The sequence below is a fragment of the Argentina silus genome (genome assembly GCF_951799395.1).
Source record: "Argentina silus genome assembly, chromosome: 13".
In the NCBI taxonomy this organism is placed as follows: Eukaryota; Metazoa; Chordata; class Actinopteri; order Argentiniformes; family Argentinidae; genus Argentina; species Argentina silus.
The window spans coordinates 7,568,657-7,591,055 of NC_139667.1; the positions used below are offsets into that span (position 1 = coordinate 7,568,657).

Here is a 22,399-nt window from a genome sequence, read left to right on the forward strand (position 1 = left end):
CAAGTAACCATAGTGTTACAATACAGACCAACTATTACCATGTTACCCAGCGCAGACATAGTGTAACTAATTTAGAATGAAAACATTGTATTATCATATGTTACATTCCGAAGAGGAAGTTGTAACCAACTGATTCAAGCCAGGTGGGCTACTTCAGAGAAAGTACATCGCGCACAGACTGGCAAACTGAGAATTGAATTCATACTTTCTCATTCAGTTCTTTAAGTAGAAGGCGTGAACGCGCGCATGATATCAAACGAGAAAACAAAATTTCCATGCATTTCCACTCAAGAAAAAATGAATCCTGGAATGACTCCGTTAGATCGACGGCTCTCGATACACTTAGTATCCACAGGCTGAGTAGCCCTTGTCCTTGTCCATTCTCTTTTTGTTCGTCTGTTCGTCTGCAGCTGTTTCGCCGTCTACATCGCTGTATTAATCATTAATCAATGCAAACTGAAAAAAAGAATGAAGGCAAATGTAGAATGAAGCATTTCAGTTTCAGCTATGTTCCTTACCTACCCCAGGTCGCGTGTTGATGCTCTCCCAATTTAACTTTGGGTGTCTGTTCTAGACTAAGCTATGATGCTCATAATCCCATTCATGCGCTTGGGTATCTTTGGTCAGTGAGAATGCTGTGTGCTCTGGCTCCCCCTGTCAGTTGCTAAAAGTGAGCGTCTACTGTACGTGCAAGCTAACATGCTTCTATCCCCCTAACTTCATGGATTTTGAACCCCCCAATGTTGTTATAAAGCACTTTGTCACAATTGTCTTTGTAAATACGATGATGGTGATGGTGATGGATTATGGTTCCTCCTATTTATAGATGTTTGTTGTGGACATTTCTTCTTCCCTAATTTCAATAATATGTAATATGTAATGGGCCCTCAGACAAAACTAGACACACAGAAAACATGAGACAAAGCGGATTTCAATGATTTGTTTTACATTTATTTGTCCATTGCACAGTAATATCTATATATCTATATATCTACATCATGTCTAAATTGTTTGTGGCAGCAGATTAAGTCAGACATCCATGTGAAATTTATTTTCATAAAACTGTACATGAAATTGTTTGTCTACAATGAGAAAATACTGCAACTCCACAGATATTAATCTCAGAAGATAGATTAGTATAGCGACAGAGAAACCCTGGCATCTCCTCTCCTGCACAGTCTGTGTACAGTATGATTTCAGTTTCAATATACCTGTTACAGAAGGTAAGCAAAGAGCTTGTATGAGGAATACAGGAACATATAATTGGATCTCATAAAATAAATATTTTCTTTTACTCAAGATATACAATTGCCATACTCAACTGATATAAATGAAAAAAGTCTTATGAAAAAGTTCATAATTTTGTTCAATTCGATGGTAGAACATCATCTCTAAGAGGGGTAATACATGGTTGTTTCAAGTTTGTAAACACTAAATATCATGCATCCTCCATTGTGCAAGAGAACATTTAGGACATACAATATGTTGTGAACGGAGGCTGTTCTAGTGGAGGCCACCCTTTAAGGCCTTTCAGAAGAAGTCAACCTCTACAGACAAATCTCCTAAAACAGCATAGTTGAATCTGAGATGCACACATTTAATATATCACCAGAAATGTTTATTTTCATGTTTCAATAATGGGCAATATGTACAACCATTGTGTTATCTTAAAATGCACCATTCTTTTCTTAAATTATTTGTAATATATTCAAATTAAAAGTATATATATCTTGTCTCAAATATATAAATATATAATAATATAATTAAATTGACAATGAAAACAAATCTGAAAGTGAAGCCAATCAGTATAACTGGCAAATTACACAGTAAGCAATGTTTCCATCATATTTTGGTCCTTCTGGAAAAACGAAAAAGGAAAATCATACTGACAAAAAGTGGTTAAAAATACAAAAAAATAGTGCAAAACCACATAATAACCGCAAAACTTTCCAAATTTAGCTCAGTAGTATACAGTCGAGTAAGGTTCAATTTTGCCAACTTCAAATCCCCATTTTCTTGTGTCTTTATCATTTTATATGTACAGCAGTGTCATTTCTTGTGTCATTTTATTTATATGTACAGCAGTATGGCAAGGTAAGGGTGACACGTCATGAAGAAGCCACTCCATCGTTTCTTTTATAGGCTATAGAGTTATGTAGTCATCACATCGACAGACTCCTGCAGTTCGGAAAATCAAGACAACTCTGTGAAATTAAGCAACTCTTTGGTGTCAGAAAAGAGCATGGCCACTGACCTATGTCACTTTGCCTAAACCATCACAATCAGATTTGTCTCCAGTTGTCCCACTATTTACAACATTTGGCAGCAATCTGGAGTGAAACACACTTCTCTCTCTCGTTTCAAAAACAAAAAACAAAAGAAAATGCTTCTACGTTAACACAAATAGCAGCATTTCCTTGCACGTCTTAAAAAAAAACTAATCAGAATAGAAGTCTAGTTAGTCACACTGAAAAACACTATTAAGAAAAAAATATTTTCAAAACATCCTTCGAAATATACTGTATTTATGTAGTAAGTATAAATATATGTGCCCATACACATATTCCTGAATATATGTACGTTCACAAACACACACAGATATACACATACTGTAGGTAGAGGTTAGCATATATGCATAATGAAAAGCAAAGGCAGAGGAGAACTGTTTGTGAGTGGATGAAGAGAGAACAATGACCAATGGAGTTTTACTGAACACTTAGTGGCGGTTGATCATTTCTACTGCAGCTACTAATACAAAGACAGCTATATCTGTTTCCTTGGGCTGTAAGAGAGACACATGCTTTTCTTTTCTAAACATTTAAAAACTATTCAAAATTAATGTAAGCCATGACAGACAGATATGAAATGACGTCCTATAGATAGAATCAGTATTCCAAAGGATTGAACGAGTTACCCAACACATACAGCATTACAATCGTATCACCTTGTTAAATGCGTTTGAGGATGAGCTTTTAGCCTAATGCCTTTAGGCTGTAGCATACAAACGTCTAGTCGGCACCCTTAATGAGGAAACTGGCACTGAGGATCATTCTTTACACTACTGGTAGTAGCTCCACCCCCTCATAAGAGAGAGCAATGTACTGTAGAAACTCCGGAGGTGCTTCCAGGGTACAGTATGAACCTTATATGAACCTTATATGTCCAACATGTGGACTTTGTTTGGGGAATTAAACATTTCCTGGACATGCCTGTCAGGTGACTCGTTTAGTGAACAGAAAATCAATTCCTAATCCATACCCTGAAAAAAAAACACAGCTGCATACTTAATCCTCTGTAATGCCGATGAATCATTTAAATGAAATGCAAAATAACTGCAATGAAACAAAGTCAGGGAACAGTGTTGTTTTTCTTCCTGCTTCAAAACAAATCTGATGAAAATGACCCCATTTATGGCTTGAATACTAGTGTACTACCAGCCCTTTGTAGGAGAAATGATATGTTCTTCATCTCACTATCAATATGTCTACTGAAAATCCTGCACAACTAAGTGCACAACTTGACAGATCCTTTCTGAAAAAGTAAATGGAAATAAAGTTGACAAAGACTCACTGGGACAGGGAGGGGGGGGGGGGACGACGACACAAACAGCAACATTAAAAGAAAAAAACGAATGAAAGAACGACTGGATGATGAAAGAAAAAGGGGGGGTGAATCCTTGATTCATCCAATCATTACCATTGCTATAGATATAGGGATTTCAGGAGCATTGCCATGACTGGGTTTTACATAGGGAGGTTTCCCTCCAGACTTCCCTGGTACTAGCATTCCAGTGTGTTTAGTTTACTCTGTGAAGAGAAAACTATCTATCGATTTATCTATCTATCTATCTGGCCGCTGCAGAGGTCAACCTCCATCGGTATTTATTTTTGTAGAATTGTCTTTCCTCTATTTTAGAAAAACAAAACAGCAGTACAGATGAGAGCATGATTGATGTGAATGAAACACAAGAGCATCCCATACATGTTCCCTCTCCTCTGGTACTGAGCACTAGGATGACGAACCATCGTCCGTTTCTGATCACATACTGCAGAAAGAAATATCCAGAGTAGCTTCTCTTCTTCCATTTCTCCTCTACATGTCTGTTAGTCCACTCCCTCAGTGATATCACGGTGACTGAGGTAATGCAGTTTGTGATATTGTGCTAAGAAACATCATCAGTCTGTAGAGAGTCACTCCTGCAGAGGGAAAGGATGAAGAAGAGAAGGAGGAGAAGGAACGGCAGCTCTTGGATGAAGTGTTGCACGTCATAACTGAGTCCCACTCGCCCCTCAGGCTGCCATCAGAGCTGGTACCACTTCTTGTCTTTGTACTTCAGCATCGTCTGTGTAGTACAGAGTGAGGAAGAGAGAGGATGAGGAGACCTGACTCATATGGAAAATAACACAGACAGAAGGCATCTCTCACAGCCCCCCCCCAGGTAGTTCTTACTTACATCGTGGGCGTGTTTGGAGAAGGAGTCTGCACTGTACATCATGGCTGCTGTTCTCTCCTCCAGCTCACCCAGTTTTTGTCCTCTCTCGTCCAGAGCTATCCGTGCACGGGCCAGGTCTCCCACTATACCAGAGGCTGCCCCCTTCATACCCTCCATGCCCCCTGGCCCGGGAATATGTTGTGCCAGGCTGCGAGAGGCCTTGCCTGCAGTGGTCTCACCAACTAGCAAAGACAGAGAGACGCCCAAGGTGTTTGTGCTTAGTAATACCATCTCATGCTACTGGTTTTATAATTAAAGTGTCCTTAAATATCATGGAATTTCAGTCACAATTAGATTATGGTAGAACACAATTTAAGTCTGAAGGTGAGGTGTATAATACTCACAGAGGTCTTCTCTATCTAGTGACTGTGCCCCACCACCAAACAGGCCTTTGAAGAAACCTCTGTTGGGAGCCTCTGGCGTCTCCACTGGGGTAAATAACTCTCCCAGCATCTCCTGGAAAAGAAGACAGTCAGATCATTTTTTTTTTGAGTGTTCATCACTGTGTTTTCATAGGTTCATTTGTTACCACAAATAGAACCCATAGTCACACACACAGTGTGACTCACCTGGAGATTGTCACAGGTCTCCTGGCTGTAGGTGATCCTCTGGATCTCCGTGGGAGAGGTGAGGTACATCGCCTGGCCCAGGTTGGTGAAGCAGAATGTCCGCGCTATCCGCATGTCCGTCAGGGGCAGATAGTTCATATCCAGCAGTGGTCTTAGACTGGGTAAACTGTGACAGCGAGAACAGAGTATGAGGGGCACTGCGGTAGCTTGGCAACATTATATACAAACTCTGTCTGTGAGAGAGCATCAAGAGGTTTGCGTGTTAAGGGAAGGTACCTCAAAGTCATGATGTGTCCGTTAGCACAGAAACAGGCGAGGCAGATCCCTCCAGCCATCTGCACCACGTCCGCCCTCAGGACAAAGGAGGCCTCTGTGATGTTGTGTTTGTAGATGCAGGTCTGGGAGGGCAGGGCCATGACCTTGACCTGTTTCTCAGAGCAGACCACAGCGTATTGACTGTCCTGCCCCTCTTGAGAGGAGGGCGGGGAGGCCGGCCTGCGTCTCCGGCTCTTCTCCTTCTCGTCCCGCTCGTCTGGAGCGTTGGGCTCGAACCACGGCTCGTAGTAAGGGGGCAGCACAGCCCCGGTGGAGTCTAGGAAGGCCATGGTCAAGATCCCTCCTTTTAGTCTGATCAGCGTACCTGGCAAACAAAGACACAACTTAGACCTCTGAGGAGTTCTCTCTCTCTGTAAAATAAACAAACATTTAGATCATTTGTGGCAAACTATTCCAGTCACTTCCAGATTACCATAGACCATTATGTTTAAAGTACAGTACTTTTTTACTGTCTTACCACAGGAGGAGATGCCAACGGGCTGCTGCAGCCTCTGGTCCCCTCCGCCAGGTGGCAGGGTGAGGGCTACCACCAACACGGTGCCCTGGGTCGTGCCTATCCACAGACAGGGGCTGACACTGGTGTCTGTCTTCTTGGGGAAACTCTCACAGAAGTGGAAGGAGGAGATGACCTCCCGGGACTCCCTGTCTATACTGGTCACACTGGAGCTGCGTGAGCGGCTGAACGAATTGTCCTTGGCATCTAGGTGGACAGTGTAGACAAAGGAGAAAGAAAGAAAGAAAGAAAGAAAGACAGAAAGACAAGAAATGTAAGAGAAATATGAAAAAACATAAAAAAGATACCTCATGCAGAAATGCAAAAAAATAAGTCTGGTTAATAAACCCTTGACAACCCATGACCACACCAATGAAAAGTTTAATGCGTTATTTTCAAAAAGAAATCCCATTTTGTCTCATGTGCAAGTTTAGTTAACCAGAGGTTAAAAGGGTACATCCAAGCAAAACATTTATTCACATTTAACATATTGGAGGAGCACATGAAACACCCATCTTAAGTACCACAACACCATCTACTGTCCATTTAAAAAACAGCAATTCTAGCAGGTGCCCAGATGGAATTTCATCATTAAGAGGCTCTTGATTTAGCAACAAAATTCTTTCTGTATTCTGTAATATGTTTATATGAATTTGCCTACTACCCAATTCATCTGGCTAAAGAAGAGCATTCTCAATGTGAACAGTCCAACAAAGCCATAGTATGCAACATTTTACTTGAAGAGAACTTTTCCAAGATTCCTACTTCAATGCATTATAAATGCCACTTAGTGGGTCAAATCCAGAAAGATCGGCTATAGATTGATCAACTAATTACTTTTTATGTATAGCCCTCAGATTTAAGGCTTCCCAACAAGTGTGTGTTGGACAATTTGTCAAAAAGACACTGTAATGCAACAGAGTAGCACGAAAAACCCACTGCCAAACACACTGTTACATTCAATGAATGTGTCTCAGAAAATAACTGTAAACAAGAAAAGCTGGACTTTCAAGACCGAGTGCAGTCATTGTAGAACTTCCTCAAAAAAGAAAGAAGGAAACACGTTAGTGGATGAGTTAGTGTCAAAGGGTCAAAACAGGGCCCCAGCAGTGGTTGGGGGGCGGGGGGGGGGGTTAGTACCAGTTATCCCACTTCTGCCCAAGTCAGACCATGACTGGTCCACTCACTGGAGACTGGGGCTGAGAACGTCCTATGGACGTCCCTCGACGGTGGCTCCTTGCCATCCTTCATACAACAAAAGCTCTTCTTATACGGGAGAGAGCGCTTGCGTTGCACCCTCTCCTCTGCTCACAGTGCAAACAGAGAGTCTGTCATCATACAGGATTACAGTATGTTCACATTCACACTGACATTGTTCATTCAAACAAGCTTCACTCTCTCTCTCTCACACACACATTTAAGGACATTGAAACTGAAAGGAGAGTTCACAATAATTAAGCAATGGAGCAGCACCTGTAAGGAAATATGGCCACTTGGAAACAAAGTTAAGGCTTACCCAAATCTGTCTTTTGCTCATTAGGAGAGCTAATTTTCCGTGACATCTTGGCTGGAAGAAAAACAAAAGATAAGATCCCTCTTTACTAAAACAATACTTTGGGGGTAGCCAAGTGACAATTATTTCCTCTTGAATAAAAAAATAACAAAAAACTACTTTTGATCAGAGTAATTTGTGTCATCCTTCAGTGGAAAAAAAAAGAAAGGAAAACGGGAAATGAACATTCAGCCTGGAAGGCAGCAGGATAGTGAGTGCATCATGCTGAACAGCCAGGCTATGTGATAAGGGAAAGTACTCTCTATAAGTGAGAATGAGCTTAGCATTATCAAACACACACTCACAGCGCCTGTAAGGTCAAACAAGAGGCAGAGAGGAAAAAGGGACATTTTAATTGAATTAGAGGACTGAAAAGGAGAGGGAGGAAAAATCATTCAAGTGAGTAATCAAGTATCTAAACTTTTATGACCCTGCAATAGAAAATATGACTGTCAAATGTATTTACGCTTTCTGAAATCAATAAGACAATAATGATCACTTAACCATTGGTTAGAATTGGTTAGACATTAATGTTGTGAAAGATGACTGGCCAGATTTTCTATGCTAAGTGTTGTACCCTCTTTTCATTTGTAAGACAATGAAACAGTTGAGATTTGGGACTGTCTTTATTCTACTTTTGCGTCATACTCCTTCCTTAAAAAGGTGCAACAGTAGCTTTACTCGGGTGCAAACAGCATAGAAAATCTGGCGACGGGAGACATGAGAGACATGAGGACAGGACAGCTTTCTGTCATGCAGTTGAACCAAGTGCAGAAGATCACTCTGACGGACAATCAGCCTCATTCATTCCCTTCTATTGATGGAATGCGAATGCATCTGATTTGTAGTGAACCCAACACCTTGTGATTGGCAACAATCTAAAGTCATTAGCACAAGATGCATTTAGTCATGTTGAATTAGAGCACAGTTTGGTTAGAGGAGCCCAGTGCGGTCACTAAGAGTCAGAGCGTGAGATAGCAGCACATTTGGATCATACGGTACCAAAGTCACTGGCAACAGTCTTGGAAAACCGCCTGCTTTTGGACTTCACTGCAATTGTTTTAAAAAGACAAAGTCATTGTAATCAGGCATGATAAAAGGTTGGAATTCCAGATAAATATGCAGTTCTGAATGTCTATTGGTGTGTCAAGGCAGTAACAGTACCCTTCTCTATGAACCTTTGTTGTTTGTGCTCATCATCAGAATTGCAGGGTGAGGTAGAGCCTATGTGGTAACAAGATCACTTTAGCAGAGGCAATTTAATCCGACATTCATGATTGAATTAATACCCACAATCAGCTGGATAGATTCCATAACCACCTGCTGGTTAACTGTGCAATGAAGAATATGATTTTACCTGAAGTTGGCGATTTGTTGCATCGGTCCTCTGAGGCATTGGATCCATCGTTGGCCTCAGAGACAGCTGAGGGGAGACAACACATCTTAAACCGACAGGTCCCATAGTTAGACATGAGCCTTGGCCTACATTAAGGGGAAGTGGGACTCCTTGCCATCTCCTCTATTTGTGCCAGGTGCAATTAGTCTTGAGGCAAGCTAATAGTAGTCAAGCACACATTACTTCTAAATTAGGTCTTGGTTCTACACTGTTAACAACTTTCTATTGACATCTACATATGGTCTAATGCATCTGTTGAAAGGCGCTGAATCCCTAAAAGGAAACTGAGGCAAGTGATGGGCAGTTTTCTGACTCTATTAATTGTTTTACATAAACTAGAGTACAGCTTTCCCATTCCTTTATACTAGCATATGTATATCATGTTATCAATGCAGGTATCTTTTAATATATGTACAGAAAGAAGGGGTGGGAGACATGCTCTCTGAGTGTAACAGAAACAAATGGAGATTGAACAAAAGGAGAGGAATCAGCTTTGAGAGACAAAGTGAAAGAGAGAGAGAGAGAGAGAGAGATGGAGAGAAGAGACGAAAGAGTCATGAGGTGACTTACTGAAGTGAGTGAGGCGTAGTTTTTTCACAGACACGGTACATAATCTAGAAAGTCTGGACATGCAAGACTTCACAGGCGGAATGTCTTTACAAAACCACAGAGAGAGACCAACAGAAAAAAGGTGAGACAAAACAATGATAGGAAATCATAAGAACAGCAAAACACAGAGAAACTCAGGAGGCTAGCGCCTGGATTCACTCCAAATATATTCTAATTTCCAAAACAATGCCAGCATTTGCAGATTTGTAAATATTATCTTCCTGTATATTTCGGTCAAAGTTTGAGAAAGGAGTATTGAATGCAGCACTAGGCCACTGAGGCCTCACTGAGCCCAGACAGAAATGAGTGAAGGTAAAGTAGATCGTGAGTGGTGGGATGGAACAACAAGCCAGAGAGAGAGAATGGCAAAATACACAACAGACATAACATGGACTGTCACAGGCAATCATACCAAGCTCATTGTCCCTATTTTTGCATTCATAAAAACATAACATAAACAGTAAAAGTTTACATTTAACAAGTGCAATAAAAGCAAAAAGCAGGGCATTTCATTCAATGTAAGTAAGCGCAGCTCATGTTTCCCTGGGCTTTGACTGTGTAGCTGAACAGATGGATACTCCACTAGTGATTCCCCCTGTTGAGTCAGAGATGTTAATGCAAGGGGTGGGGGGCTCAAGCTAAATTGGCTGCCAAGTGTGAGGTCTGCTCCTCTAGCTTACTGAAATTTAACCATTTAAAAGGGTAAATGGACCTACAGTATACTGGAGTTCGACAATCAACACCTTTCAGACCACAGTAAAGATCACAACTTATCTACTTGGCTTCATTACAATAATCCCCTATGAAGAAGCTAATATTATCACCCTGCTTAATAGAAGGTCAACGCTGAGCGCTTCTCACCTCCGGATAGGTGTCGTGTTTTGCGAGGTGACCGTGCCTGTCTCTGGTAGGGGTCAGAGGGACTGTACAGCTCTAGAGTGCCCATGTTTAGGAGAAGAGTCTTCTGGAGGTAGTCTACCACAGCGAGACCATTGCTATTGCCAAACACCACACTGCAATATGATAATGATACAGGGGGAAAGAGAGAGCTTGTTAATTAAAAAAATCTTCAGTTTACTGTACTCAGTATTGAGGTTGTCTGCAATGAATGACAAAAGAGGAATGCCTTTTAGTTCAAAGTAAAATCAAATATAGCCTTAGAAACAAAAGGCCCATTTCCATGAATGTATCATCTCTGTATGGATAAAACAGGAAGTGCTACTTCTATTGTATAGCTTGACTGTGCAGCGGTAAGGGCTAACATACTGTTTAGGTTAGTGCTGTGGACTTACAGGCCATAGGATGAGTTGACAGCCAGGCTGGTGATCTGCTGGGGCGGCTCCCCGCTAACCCAGACCAGTTGTACCACCAGCTCCACCTGGTACCCTGGAGACTGCTTCAGTGGGGAGCTTCGGACCCTGCCAAGCGCAACACACCAGAGTCGCACCAAATGCAGTGAACGGTGCATCCTGAGCCTAATCCTAATCTGCCACACTGAGACCCCCAATTGCATCTGTAGCATACTGTTTTCAATGCCGTAGTACAATAGGAACATTCATGTTATCTATTTCGATAAAACACCTAAATGGGAGGCAAAAGAAGAACATGCAATGCGCAGTTCTAGAACTTGAAATGTTATTGTCTGAAAGTCTATGTGACACAGTAGTACATGGCGTAGAGAGCAGCACACTGCCCAGTCCATACTTTAGACAGGGCACATTGTCCCGGTGTCCGTCTGAGGAGTTGCTGCCGGTGGAGGGCAGTGTGGGAGGCTCGTTCTCCTGGGGGCTGGAGGAGGTGGCCCCCGGGGTGGGTACGGTCGGAGTGGGGGTCTTCTCCCCTCCTGGATCAGGAGACTCCACGTCATTCAGCTCACACTGCATACGCACCTCCAAGAGCTGAGGAGAAACGACCCAAATGATCAACTAACATGGAGGAAAACAGAGACACTGAGAGACCCACGTGACCACAGTACTGGATGTGGTAAAACACTACACGTTAAGATCACAGTCGGGGTTTGCTACCTGCACGACTTCAGTGGTTACTTCCTGTTTGCTGAACCTGTAGATGATGACATGGGCGGAGACTCCGGCCACACAGAGCATCCTGCTCTCCGGGCACCAGGACAGAGTCTGGACGGCGAAGGGGTCCTCATCCACGATGTCTGTGCTCGGCTCCTCCTTGCTGCGAGCTTTCTCAAACACCTTGGCAGTCTTCAGCTTGTACAGCACTTGAAGCATTACTTGGAGAGGAAAAAAATAAGGGACATTATAACTAGTGGCATGATCTGTGTCTCTACCGTCAATATCAATTAAAGCTTGACTGGCTACCGTGGCGTTGTTGTTGTTGTTGTTGTTGTTGTTGTTGTCTCATATTAAAGCAGTAAACATTCTCCACTGATATACTGTATGTGACATCCAACTGAAAAGCACACTCACTTGCAGAGGCGTCCCAGAATTTGATTGACCCATCAGCATGCCTGCTCATCGCAAACAGGACAAAACAACAGCACAGTCAACTTTAGCACATTGGATGGAAGCTCCTCCTGCATAGTTCAGTTGAAATCATTGTCTGTTCGTAAATACAACTGATGTTTGTGTAAGTGTTGTGTGTGTGTGTGTTTTGTCCTAACCATTAGGTGGACTCACCCTGTGATAATGATCTCGGGGTAGCTCTGTGTCCCTTGGCCCCAGTTACCACCACTAATGGGCCATTCCTATACATAAACAAACGCATTTACAGTACTGTTCCAATACTACTCAGAGGACCTTGTGGACACCGGATGCTATCAAAATAATAGCATGAATTCCCACAAATAACACAGATCAAAAACATAGTGTATATACACGACCAAATAGGACTTCAGGCATCATATACAGTACCAGAATGTGAAAGTAGTTCTACAGAATATGTATAAATGCAATCATCAGAGCAGAGTGGGCTACCTTCTTACTGTAACCTTGTCTCTTTTGCCGTGAGCCCACAGAGTAAAGTGCAGGTATTAATTCAGCAGGGCAGTCAGCAAAATATTCGCAGCAGGTCACTGGTGACTCATGGATTGTCAGAGGATAGGGATTCTCAAACATTGGGTACCTAGGGACAAACAAGGGAACATCTGTGATTGTAGGGCACTGATGTTTTGAACGGCATTTGAACAGCATTATGTGTAAAGTGAGTCCAACACTAATATTCACCCAATTTGTCCAAGGTCGATTACAACTAAATCCTTCTCGAGGAGGACCACCACAGCATAAGGCTCCTGGAAATCTGAGAAAAGAAGCAGAAAATAAAAATAAAATGGTTACAAATGGTGAACTGAGACACAGCATACTGTAGCATTGGTAAAAATCAGTACTGTCAAAATCCTGTAAGTACTGTACACTTCAACAACTGTACAGAATGTAGTAGTGACACAGTGCTACTGGTATACTACCACTTGCCATTTGGATATGGTGTTTCGCACAGCGTTAGAAAGTCTACAATGGGGTAGTCCATCTCCAGGACAGCGGTGCTCTTCCCATGCATCACGGTCAGGCAGGCTCTCCTGCCCTGCGTGTCGTAGGACAGGCCCCCAGACAGGACCATGAAGGGTTCCCTGAACAAGACAAATCACACGGTTACTCATCATGCCAGGAGGGGGAAACACAGCAACACATGGATTGAAACTGATGTGAAAAACAGGGATGGGAGCTGCAGTTTCCCCTAACACTTACCCAGCTCTTGTTGTTTTGTACTCCACTTTTAAGATGGGTTTGCATGGTTCTGGCTTTTTCCCGTCCTTGGGCTGCTTACCTGGGGGTAAAAAAAAAAAAAGACAGTCAACTTTCTGGGCAATTAGAAAAAATACTGAGGTGTGACATACACATGTACTGTACTGTATACACACAATCTCTCCAAGTGTGGTACTTCATATTTCCCTATGCTGTACCATTCCCATATTTGTTTTCCTTAGTGCACAGAGATCCTCTGAAGCAATGTGGTGTCACAGTGTGTGTGTGTGTGTGTGTGTGTGTGTGTGTGTGTGTGTGTGTGTGTGTGTGTGATAACAGAGCCTACCATGTGGTGTGATGGTCTGTGCAGCCTTGGTGGGGGCCCGTACATTCCATGTGGTAAGAGTGCCATCGGAGTGGCTGCAGACAAACTGTTTCCCCTCATGGTGCCAGGCCACGGAGTGTATCGCCTGCACGGCACACGGGGAGGGGAACAACCACGGTGCATACAGTGACTACTTATCAAGGCAGTAAGGCACACATGAGGGAAGTACAACATGGGTGACATTTCCTGTGACTAAACAGCACTAAAATGCGCAAAAAAATGCACACACAGTACTTGCAGTGGGATTGATCACTTTAACAGTGTCCATGGGATGGCTATGATCATTTCTGCAATGCGTAATGCAATGCATGCATCCTGCATGAACTGACACCGCAAACCCCACATGAGCTGATGCCTTACCTCATCATAATTGTAGCGGTAGTCAGCTTTTTTGCTTTTCAAGTCCCACAACACCACAATCCCACACTCATATCCAATCAAAAGCTGCAACAAAAAGAGGAACAAACACAGCACGTGTTTTCTGCTGGGCCACATAACATAGAAATCATACTGTGGTCCCTGAGGGCAATTCAATATTTACTGTTTATCATCTTGATCTTATTGACACAATACTGCATACTTGTAATAAGCTCAAACATCATGTTAGACTTAAGAAGCTTTGTTGTGTACAGTTGTTGAGTTCCTACTGTACCTTTCCCTCATCCATGGGGTTATCACTGATGTGGACAACAGGTCCGGGGTGCGACTTCGAGGACCTAAGGGGTTCCAGGAAGAGAGAGAGAAGGGGAGGGGAGGAGGGGAGGGGAGGGGAGGGGAGGGGGGCATGTGAAGAGAAACATTACGGTGAGCCGTGGGCAATGTGGAGGGCAGCAGCGTCACCATGGCAACAGGGACAGAGAGAGAAGCATGGAGGTGGAAGTGGAGAATGGAGAAGAGGTCTGGTGTAAAGTGTGGAGTCATGGCTGAGTCTGATGTGGCTCCGGCACAAGGAACATGTGTTGTTGATGAGTTCTTGTGATCGATGGCACAATATGGTCAAAGCGACAAGCAGGCCCCAATCTACGTCCATTAACAGACTGTGAGAGTGAGTGGATCCCTGTGCGTGAGCGTGTGCATGTTTTCCAGACCCACATTATTGCTACTCGGTTCTAAACTTCAGAGTAACAGTATTTATTTATTTATTTTTAAATATATGTTTTTAGGGCATTTCTGCTTTATTGGGATAGAGACCGTAGAGATTGACAGGAAGGATGGGAGAGAGAGGAGGGATGACATGCAAGATAGGTCGAGGGTCGGAATCAAAAGTTGGATAATGGTGGCAAAGCATAAATAACTGAACCTGTGGATAGAGTATGCTGAAACATATTTATACTACTTAGTTGTCATCTGATTTCGGCTCTCACACGTGTAATTCGCATCTTTCTACAGAAGCCTCCAGTCAAAAATGCTTTCTCATTGCTACTATTTGACTGTGTCTCTCTGCTACAGTACATTAATCTGTGTTCCCACACAGACAGTAATCTGTTTTACTTCAGTAGCCTCACCTAATGCTCACTCTAAACATCATTAACTGCCAGAAGAGTACTGTTACACAAGGAACAAATGTAAATGAGGAAAAACAGGTAGATAGATGGTGATGATAAGATACTCTGAGACTCACAATTCAATGGCTTTGTTCCACATGATAACGTAGCCTGAGAGGGTGAAGGACTCCACGTTGACGATGTGGATGTTTCCTCTTTCTGTGCCGATGTAGAGCCACTTACTCTGGAAGGGCAGGTGGCAGAAGGTGATCCTGCAGGACGAGAGGAGAATCAATCGTGACTGTTAGTTCCATCGTTTAACTGACGCCCTTTAATTCTCAAATAACGATCATCCTGTCAAGAGGGAATGAACACTGAAAAAGGTTTAATTAGAAAGTCCTTATGACTGCTTAGTGACTTAAACAAACAAGCCCTATATTAAGTGTACATGCAGTGCTAGAGACAATGAAAACCTGATAGTTTTCTCATCTATAAAGTATATATATAAAGTATTCACTAAAACACACGTGTAATGTGTAATCAAAGAGCCCACGACACATTACCAGACAGTGTCACATTTACAAACAGAGCAGCATGAAATCAAATCAGCCACAGTATTTTATTATCCCCAGAAAGACACTGGTCCATAAAAAGTGTATCATTTGAATAAAACACATGATACAGTACAACAGCAGGCTGAACATGGTTACTATGGTATCCAGCAGCTACAGAGGCTGCCGGGCAGATTGGGTGGGTGTCTCTCAGCTGAGAAGAGTCATGAGAGAGGAAAGACTGAAAACGGCATCTTATAAAACCTACAGTACGACTTTCGCACGCAGCCTACATCTCATTGATATGCACAGCTTTAGCTTGTTTCAGACAAGTTTACTGCACCTACCTCTCCCTGTTGAATTTGAGAGAGTGCAGAATAGCTGGTTGCTTCTGCCTCAGGTTCCACAGGTGGATGCTGTCATCAGTTAAGGCACTCACCAGCGCCCCCTGTGGAGAGGGCCAAAGACAGGGTTACAAACCTTCCATTGCATATGCCAGCAAACAATACAGGGAAAGCCTAGGGATAAGTGCTGCATGAGAACAGCATTAATTCACCACACAATTAACAGTCAATTACAGCAACCCTTTGGATCACAAAGCTTACATTACTGTTTAATCAGTTTGTTCACTAAAGGCACATTTTAAACAGCTAGTTGAGATTCATGGTTCATAAACATTGAGTAAGAACCTCCACTCAATGACTAGGTCTATAGTGCAAGCCTATAGGGCAAGTAAACAAGACAGATTTGTGGGGAGAGGAGTGGTGTTGTGAGTTCACTGGGGCTTAACGGATAAGGCAGAGGAGCCGGGGGCATCGTGAGGACCCACCTCATTGGTCAGGAACTGGAGCCCGATGACGGCTGCACCACTCTCATGCTGGCAGTAACACTCGACGCCAGCACGGCCAAAGCTGAGGTCGACTCAGTCAAGGAGCAGGACATTTGATTCGATAGCTGAGCATCGTGTAAATGCAGCAACATGGTTTTATGCCATTAAAATATTTGTTAACACTTTACATGGGGGGCTTCTAAAGCTGTTATTATTACTTAGGCCTAATAGACTGTTAACAGTTAGTCCAGTGATGGTCTTTGAAACAAATGACTGATTCAAAGACTATTAATAAACCAATAGTAAACAGTCTATAATAAACAAATTATAGAAGCTTTACAAACCTGAAAAACAATATCTTATGTAAAGCATTACAATGTATTTGAACTAAAATTCATTCTGATGAGGAGAAAAAGAAGCAAAGATGGAAACAATACAATACAGACCTTGATAAAAATGTTGGAACTGAACGTAGAAAAACTAAAATAACACTGCACACAACAAGACCTATAAATACAGCCGCTGTCACTGGAGTTGGCACCAGGGCCCAAACAAATAGAAATGGAAAGATATAAATAAAAGTCAGCGGACCGTGACAGCTTTATTTATTCCTATTTCCATGCATCGGCCTGTATGGCAGCAGCAGGATTTAGTTGGGAATCAGCTCACTCTGTTTGACTCTGAGGCTACAGGTCACTCTGTTTGACTCTGAGGCTACAGGTCACTCTGTTTGACTCTGAGGCTACAGGTCACTCTGTTTGACTCTGAGGCTACAGGTCACTCTGTTTGACTCTGAGGCTACAGGTCACTCTGTTTGACTCTGAGGCTACAGGTCACTCTGTTTGACTCTGAGGCTACAGGTCACTCTGTTTGACTCTGAGGCTACAGGTCACTCTGTTTGACTCTGAGGCTACAGGTCACTCTGTTTGACTCTGAGGCTACAGGTCACTCTGTTTGACTCTGAGGCTACAGGTCACTCTGTTTGACTCTGAGGCTACAGGTCACTCTGTTTGACTCTGAGGCTACAGCTCACTCTGTTTGACTCTGAGGCTACAGGTCACTCTGTTTGACTCTGAGGCTACAGGTCACTCTGTTTGACTCTGAGGCTACAGGTCACTCTGTTTGACTCTGAGGCTACAGGTCACTCTGTTTGACTCTGAGGCTACAGGTCACTCTGTTTGTCTGCTGAAACTGTCAAGCTATAACCCCAAGGCCACCGATACACATCACTCTACCTCACTACCGTGGGAGCAGTGCATAGGCAACCACTCACACAGTAACACACAACTCATACTGTACACCACAGTGGTCCCATAACAGAGGAAGGATGTATTTGAGAGATAGAGGTCCAACATGCATATGTGGTCAAAGGGGAAAGGAAAATGCTTTTTGTCAAGGAATGAATTCAGTTGAGCCCTACTGGACTGCTGTTATGTTTGGGACAAGAAAGAAGCACAGCAAACATCAAACAACAACACTTTTTCCATGGTATTAGAAGTAGGTCACAGTAGGTCTACTGAACAACAGGTAAATGGAAGAGGGCAGAAGTGAGAGAACAAAGATAAGCTGGAGAAGAGAAAGGGCTATCCCTAAATGCTATCATATTTCGAATGAAACAAGGGGATAGGTGATGGTGGAATGAGGAAATGAGTTGAAGTACAGGTTCTTGGTTGTACAGGTGTTTCAGGAAGTAAACTAATACAGATGAGAGTAGAGACACTAGAAGACACAAGGGAAAACCTCTCTCAACAGCATACGAAAATAAGACTGGACAAAACCTTTTTCAAAAAAGACTACAATCTCTCTCCCCAATCCCAATTGCCAATGTTTAGTAATATTGCTAATACTAAATAATTAATGCTTACAAGATAAAATATATTTAAATACACAGACAGAAGCAGACTGTCAGACAGACAACTAGGAACACATAGGCAAATACATGCTGGTTAAGCCAGTCAGGGTGCCTTATCTGGTGAGAATAAAAAGAGTACCATACAACATGCTTAGAGAGACTAATGTTTGCTACAGTGTTAGAAATAACACACTGAAATAAGATATGTCTGACCAGGATTAACAAAGCTGTAATCAAACAAGCATGAATGCCTTGAACAAACTAAGGTGGGGTTACAGCAGCCTGCTAGTCTCCACAGTGGGCATCACTCCTGTGGGAGGCAGGACAGGGCATGATCTCAGAGGACAAACCCAACCTGGGAAGCCAGCCAGACACTGTGGGAGGCAGTGACTCTCTACCATCTCTGTCTAACGATAGGATCTAATCTTTATTCCACCCAGGAAACTTCACAAACAGGAACACAATACCATTCATGCTTGCAGGAAAAAATCAATGAAAACCATACTGTATAAAAACACCAACATGAGATGTACTGAGTTTTACATAATCTTCATCATTCACTTGATTGCTATAATGCCAGTGATCACTCTTTAAACAACAGTGTGAAACTTCCTCATGTCCTCATGCATTCGAGGCAACTGGCTTAACACCATTCTTGTGAGAGTCAGATCACCCTTTAGCTCTGAGCCCATGTCCATCCACCCTACACATAAAATACAATTCATTTTGATCGGGCAGTCACTAGGACTGCAGCTGACAGACTACACAGTATTCATTATTCACTGTGAAAAAGGACGATTATTTAGACTCAAGGTACGGCACTTCTCATGAAATCAGATGAGTCAAAACCCAAAACACATGCTTTTGGAATGTCAAGGAACAGGAAGCCAAGTTAAGTCACATGCATATTAGCCCCCATGATAGCATCTCCTGACTAGATAGAGCACTACCAGAGTTTCTTAGAACTTGAGCAACAGAGTAAGGCAGGTCACACCACCATCATGGAAACTTCTTTGAAACATTTCACAACAAAGTAGTTGTTTTATCACCTGACAATCATCTAAAACATGAGATTGCAAAACATGTGTCCACAGATTAGGGACTACTTCATAATATCAAACCAGAGATCTTACAATAACAAACATAATCCTACTCTGATATCTGTGTGTGTGCAGTGCCATTAATGATTATTCACCCTCTCCAAAAACTCAACAGTAACATGCACCAATTGTCATAGGTGTTTTAACATGACAAGCAATCAATGGATGGAGTGGTACCACTGATGATTGACATGCTTTTTTTTAAAGTAATTACAGTACTACATCAAACTGCCAATATTGCTTTGAAGCCTACATGGAGAATCACCAAAGTTTACTCTAATGATGAGAGCGAAAAATAAATGGATTAGACAAGTAGTAATGATGTCCACAATGGCACACTGACTGATACAAACACTGTAGTAGAGACATATATTGTAAAGGTAGACATGTATTGCTTGTTGACATCTCATTGAGTTTATGTCTACTGAGCTGTGGCAGCATTGCCAAACTCTGGGGGCGACGAGGTGGATCGATACAGCCTGTCTTTTGATAAATGGACCAATTGCCTGAATGTCAGTAATCCCACCAACTCCACCATGCACATTAGGACAACATGGAAGGGATGTATGTTTTTTGGGAGTTGGCCTATCAACACAAAGTTCCAAACACAAGGAACACACTAAAACGGAGCCACCCCAGTAAATAACTATAGAGCAGATGGCTCATATAGGTTGGGTCTGAGCAGCACAAAACAAATAGCCTACCGTTGAACAGGATATGCCAAAAAGGCCTCTAAAGAAAAGCTAGCCAACTGGTGAAATTATATGACCTCGATGTCATAGGGCATGGCTGAGCCTTCAGAGAACTCTAAAAATCCAGTGGCCTTGTTAACATCCATAACTTGCCTGGGTGTTATTTGATAATAAATACAAAACACCAACACATACTAACACAAACACAAAATCGACTAGATTTGCCCGCGGACCTTGCAGCATGTAGCAGCTTGGCTGTGTGCATTTCACATGGTCTGACAGCCGTGCACAGCAGGACCAGTGATGTTTACAGCACATATGAGGTGGCATCCTGGCACAATCCGGGCAGCACAGTTGATGAGGTTGGCTCCCCAGCATATGGCAGTAGAGCTGTTCATGCCACCGACTGTAGAGATATTATTAATGAGCCTGCGTCCTCCAGGAATAAGACTGCTACTGAGAAACACATGGTGCAATCCTCCACAATCATAACCTTCTACAGTACTTCTCCTACTTGAGGTAGTGGATGAATATGTTCCTCTGTGGCTCAGTTGGTAGAGCATGGCGCTAACAACGCTTAGATTGTGGGTTTGATTCCCGCTGGGATAATATATACTGAAAAATGTATGCACTCACTGCGAACGTCAGCTAAATGGCATATATAGAAACACATGGTGCAATCCACTACAATCACAACCTCCTACAGTACTTCTCCTACTTGAGGTAGTGGATGAATATGAAATGTAGGGTGGGGGTAATTTGGAGAGGAGGAAAGTCAAATTCCTTGACAGACAAACCAACATATGAGTTGTTAGTTAGATAATCAGATACATACATGTATGCATGTGCAACTTACAGCCTGTAGCTGAATATAACATTATCTAAGCAACTTGTTCTGTCATACAGTACATAACCACCTTCCCTGAGATCTGTTGTTTAAATTTTAGATCCATGGATGATCAGAAAAATGTGTGATGTGTCGCACACACTCTTTATTTCTCTATTTCTGACTTGGTAGAGGCAAGGTTAAGAGACCATTAAATTCCTTCTACAATATACATGGCACAAACACACGCAAACCCTCCTATTAATCCTGCAGTCTGTATGATTACTGTATCAATGATCTGTATGGTGTAGGGCAATAGTGTTCTCACTCTTTTTGTTTGTTTTCATTTTCATAAAAAAAAGATACAGCCTCAAAGCTCCACCCTGTGTCCCGATGGCCAGTATTTTCTGCACAGGATCAAAAGCCATGGAGCAGGGTTGATGTGGGAAGCCATGTCGCACAGTCTGTAGGAGAGAACATAATTCACATTAGTTCACATCCTTTCTCTCATACTGTAGACATGCAAGCAAGTCCTCATCTCAAATCAGGTTCCTTAGCTAGCTATCAGACAGTAAAGCTAACAGTTAGCTGTGTGTGGGTTTGGCTGGAATATGATGAGGCAAGTTAAGTCAAGTCAGTTGTTGAACAAATAGCTTACATGATTTACATTTTAGCCTCAGGACCTGTTTTTTTTTTTGTTGAACTTATACAGAGTTTTAGTTGGCTTCAAGTAACTAGCCAAAGGCAGTATTCAATGCAACGCAAACATCAGTGGAAATGCAATAGGTCAATGCTTGTAAGCAATGCATGGGGCAGTCAGCTGATTACTACATTCCTCTGCTGATGGTTTGACAGCTTGCTAGCTAGCTGCAGTAGTGCCAGCAAGCACATTACAGACACAAATACAATGACAGCTTTGTCAATGACATTTCCAAGCGTAGGTTGACAATTTAAACCTCATAGCCAGCTAGCTAATCATTTTGAGATACTTAGATCACGCGCTGTCATTCAACCAGCATGTGACTGAGCCAATCATTCCCAAACAGCGATGAGCGACCGTTATTAACGAGAAGCCCACCTTGCAAAGCTGGAAATGCTCGGACTGTAGAGTCTCCTGAATAACATCATTTTCCCTGTTTCCCGGTTGTGCAGATGCGGAGGAAGAGGAGGAAGCCGCCGTCAAGCCGTCCAGTACCTTTCTGATATTGAACTTTTTCATTTTCCCCCAATACAGACGATGAAACAGAAGCAATGTATCAACGGAGCCACCATAAATTGATAGGGGGTAGTTTAGCTGCTAACTAAATACGCACAGTTAATATCTTGCCTTGCTAATCTCACATGGTATGGAGGGTGTTGTCATCACACTCTCCATATCATAATACAAAAACACACACGTTACGCATATATACATGAATTTACTCTTTCCGACTATCAATTATTATGCATCGATATTGTAGTAGACGTTATCCAGCCGGACTCAATCGCTTCCCCGAGCTGAGCTGCTAGCTAGAATTGCTAGC

The 22,399-nt window shown here is 42.5% G+C and overlaps 1 protein-coding gene across 4 annotated transcripts; it reads right to left on the reverse strand.

Annotated features, from left to right (window-relative positions):
- Positions 1–938: 938 nt before the first annotated feature.
- stxbp5b (syntaxin binding protein 5b (tomosyn)) lies at positions 939–22,393 on the reverse strand. Of its 4 annotated transcripts, XM_083683661.1 has the most exons (29): positions 21,955–22,393; positions 21,243–21,340; positions 16,407–16,488; positions 15,925–16,025; positions 15,164–15,298; positions 14,195–14,258; positions 13,903–13,986; positions 13,504–13,627; positions 13,161–13,239; positions 12,888–13,042; positions 12,642–12,714; positions 12,393–12,540; positions 12,096–12,163; positions 11,886–11,926; positions 11,472–11,689; positions 11,152–11,345; positions 10,740–10,865; positions 10,309–10,460; positions 8,800–8,865; positions 8,607–8,666; positions 8,445–8,492; positions 7,407–7,457; positions 7,078–7,194; positions 5,855–6,097; positions 5,338–5,701; positions 5,062–5,227; positions 4,837–4,948; positions 4,454–4,674; positions 939–4,342 (listed from the first exon to the last, which is right to left on the reverse strand). In XM_083683661.1, the coding sequence occupies exons 1-29, from the start codon at positions 22,093–22,095 to the stop codon at positions 4,301–4,303; spliced, it is 3,573 nt and encodes a 1,190-aa protein (XP_083539787.1). In that variant the 5' UTR covers positions 22,096–22,393; the 3' UTR covers positions 939–4,300. The 4 variants fall into 4 exon arrangements, with proteins under 4 accessions (XP_083539787.1, XP_083539789.1, XP_083539788.1 ...); XM_083683663.1 differs by lacking the exon at positions 7,078–7,194; XM_083683662.1 differs by lacking the exons at positions 8,445–8,492; positions 8,607–8,666.
- Positions 22,394–22,399: the final 6 nt, after the last annotated feature.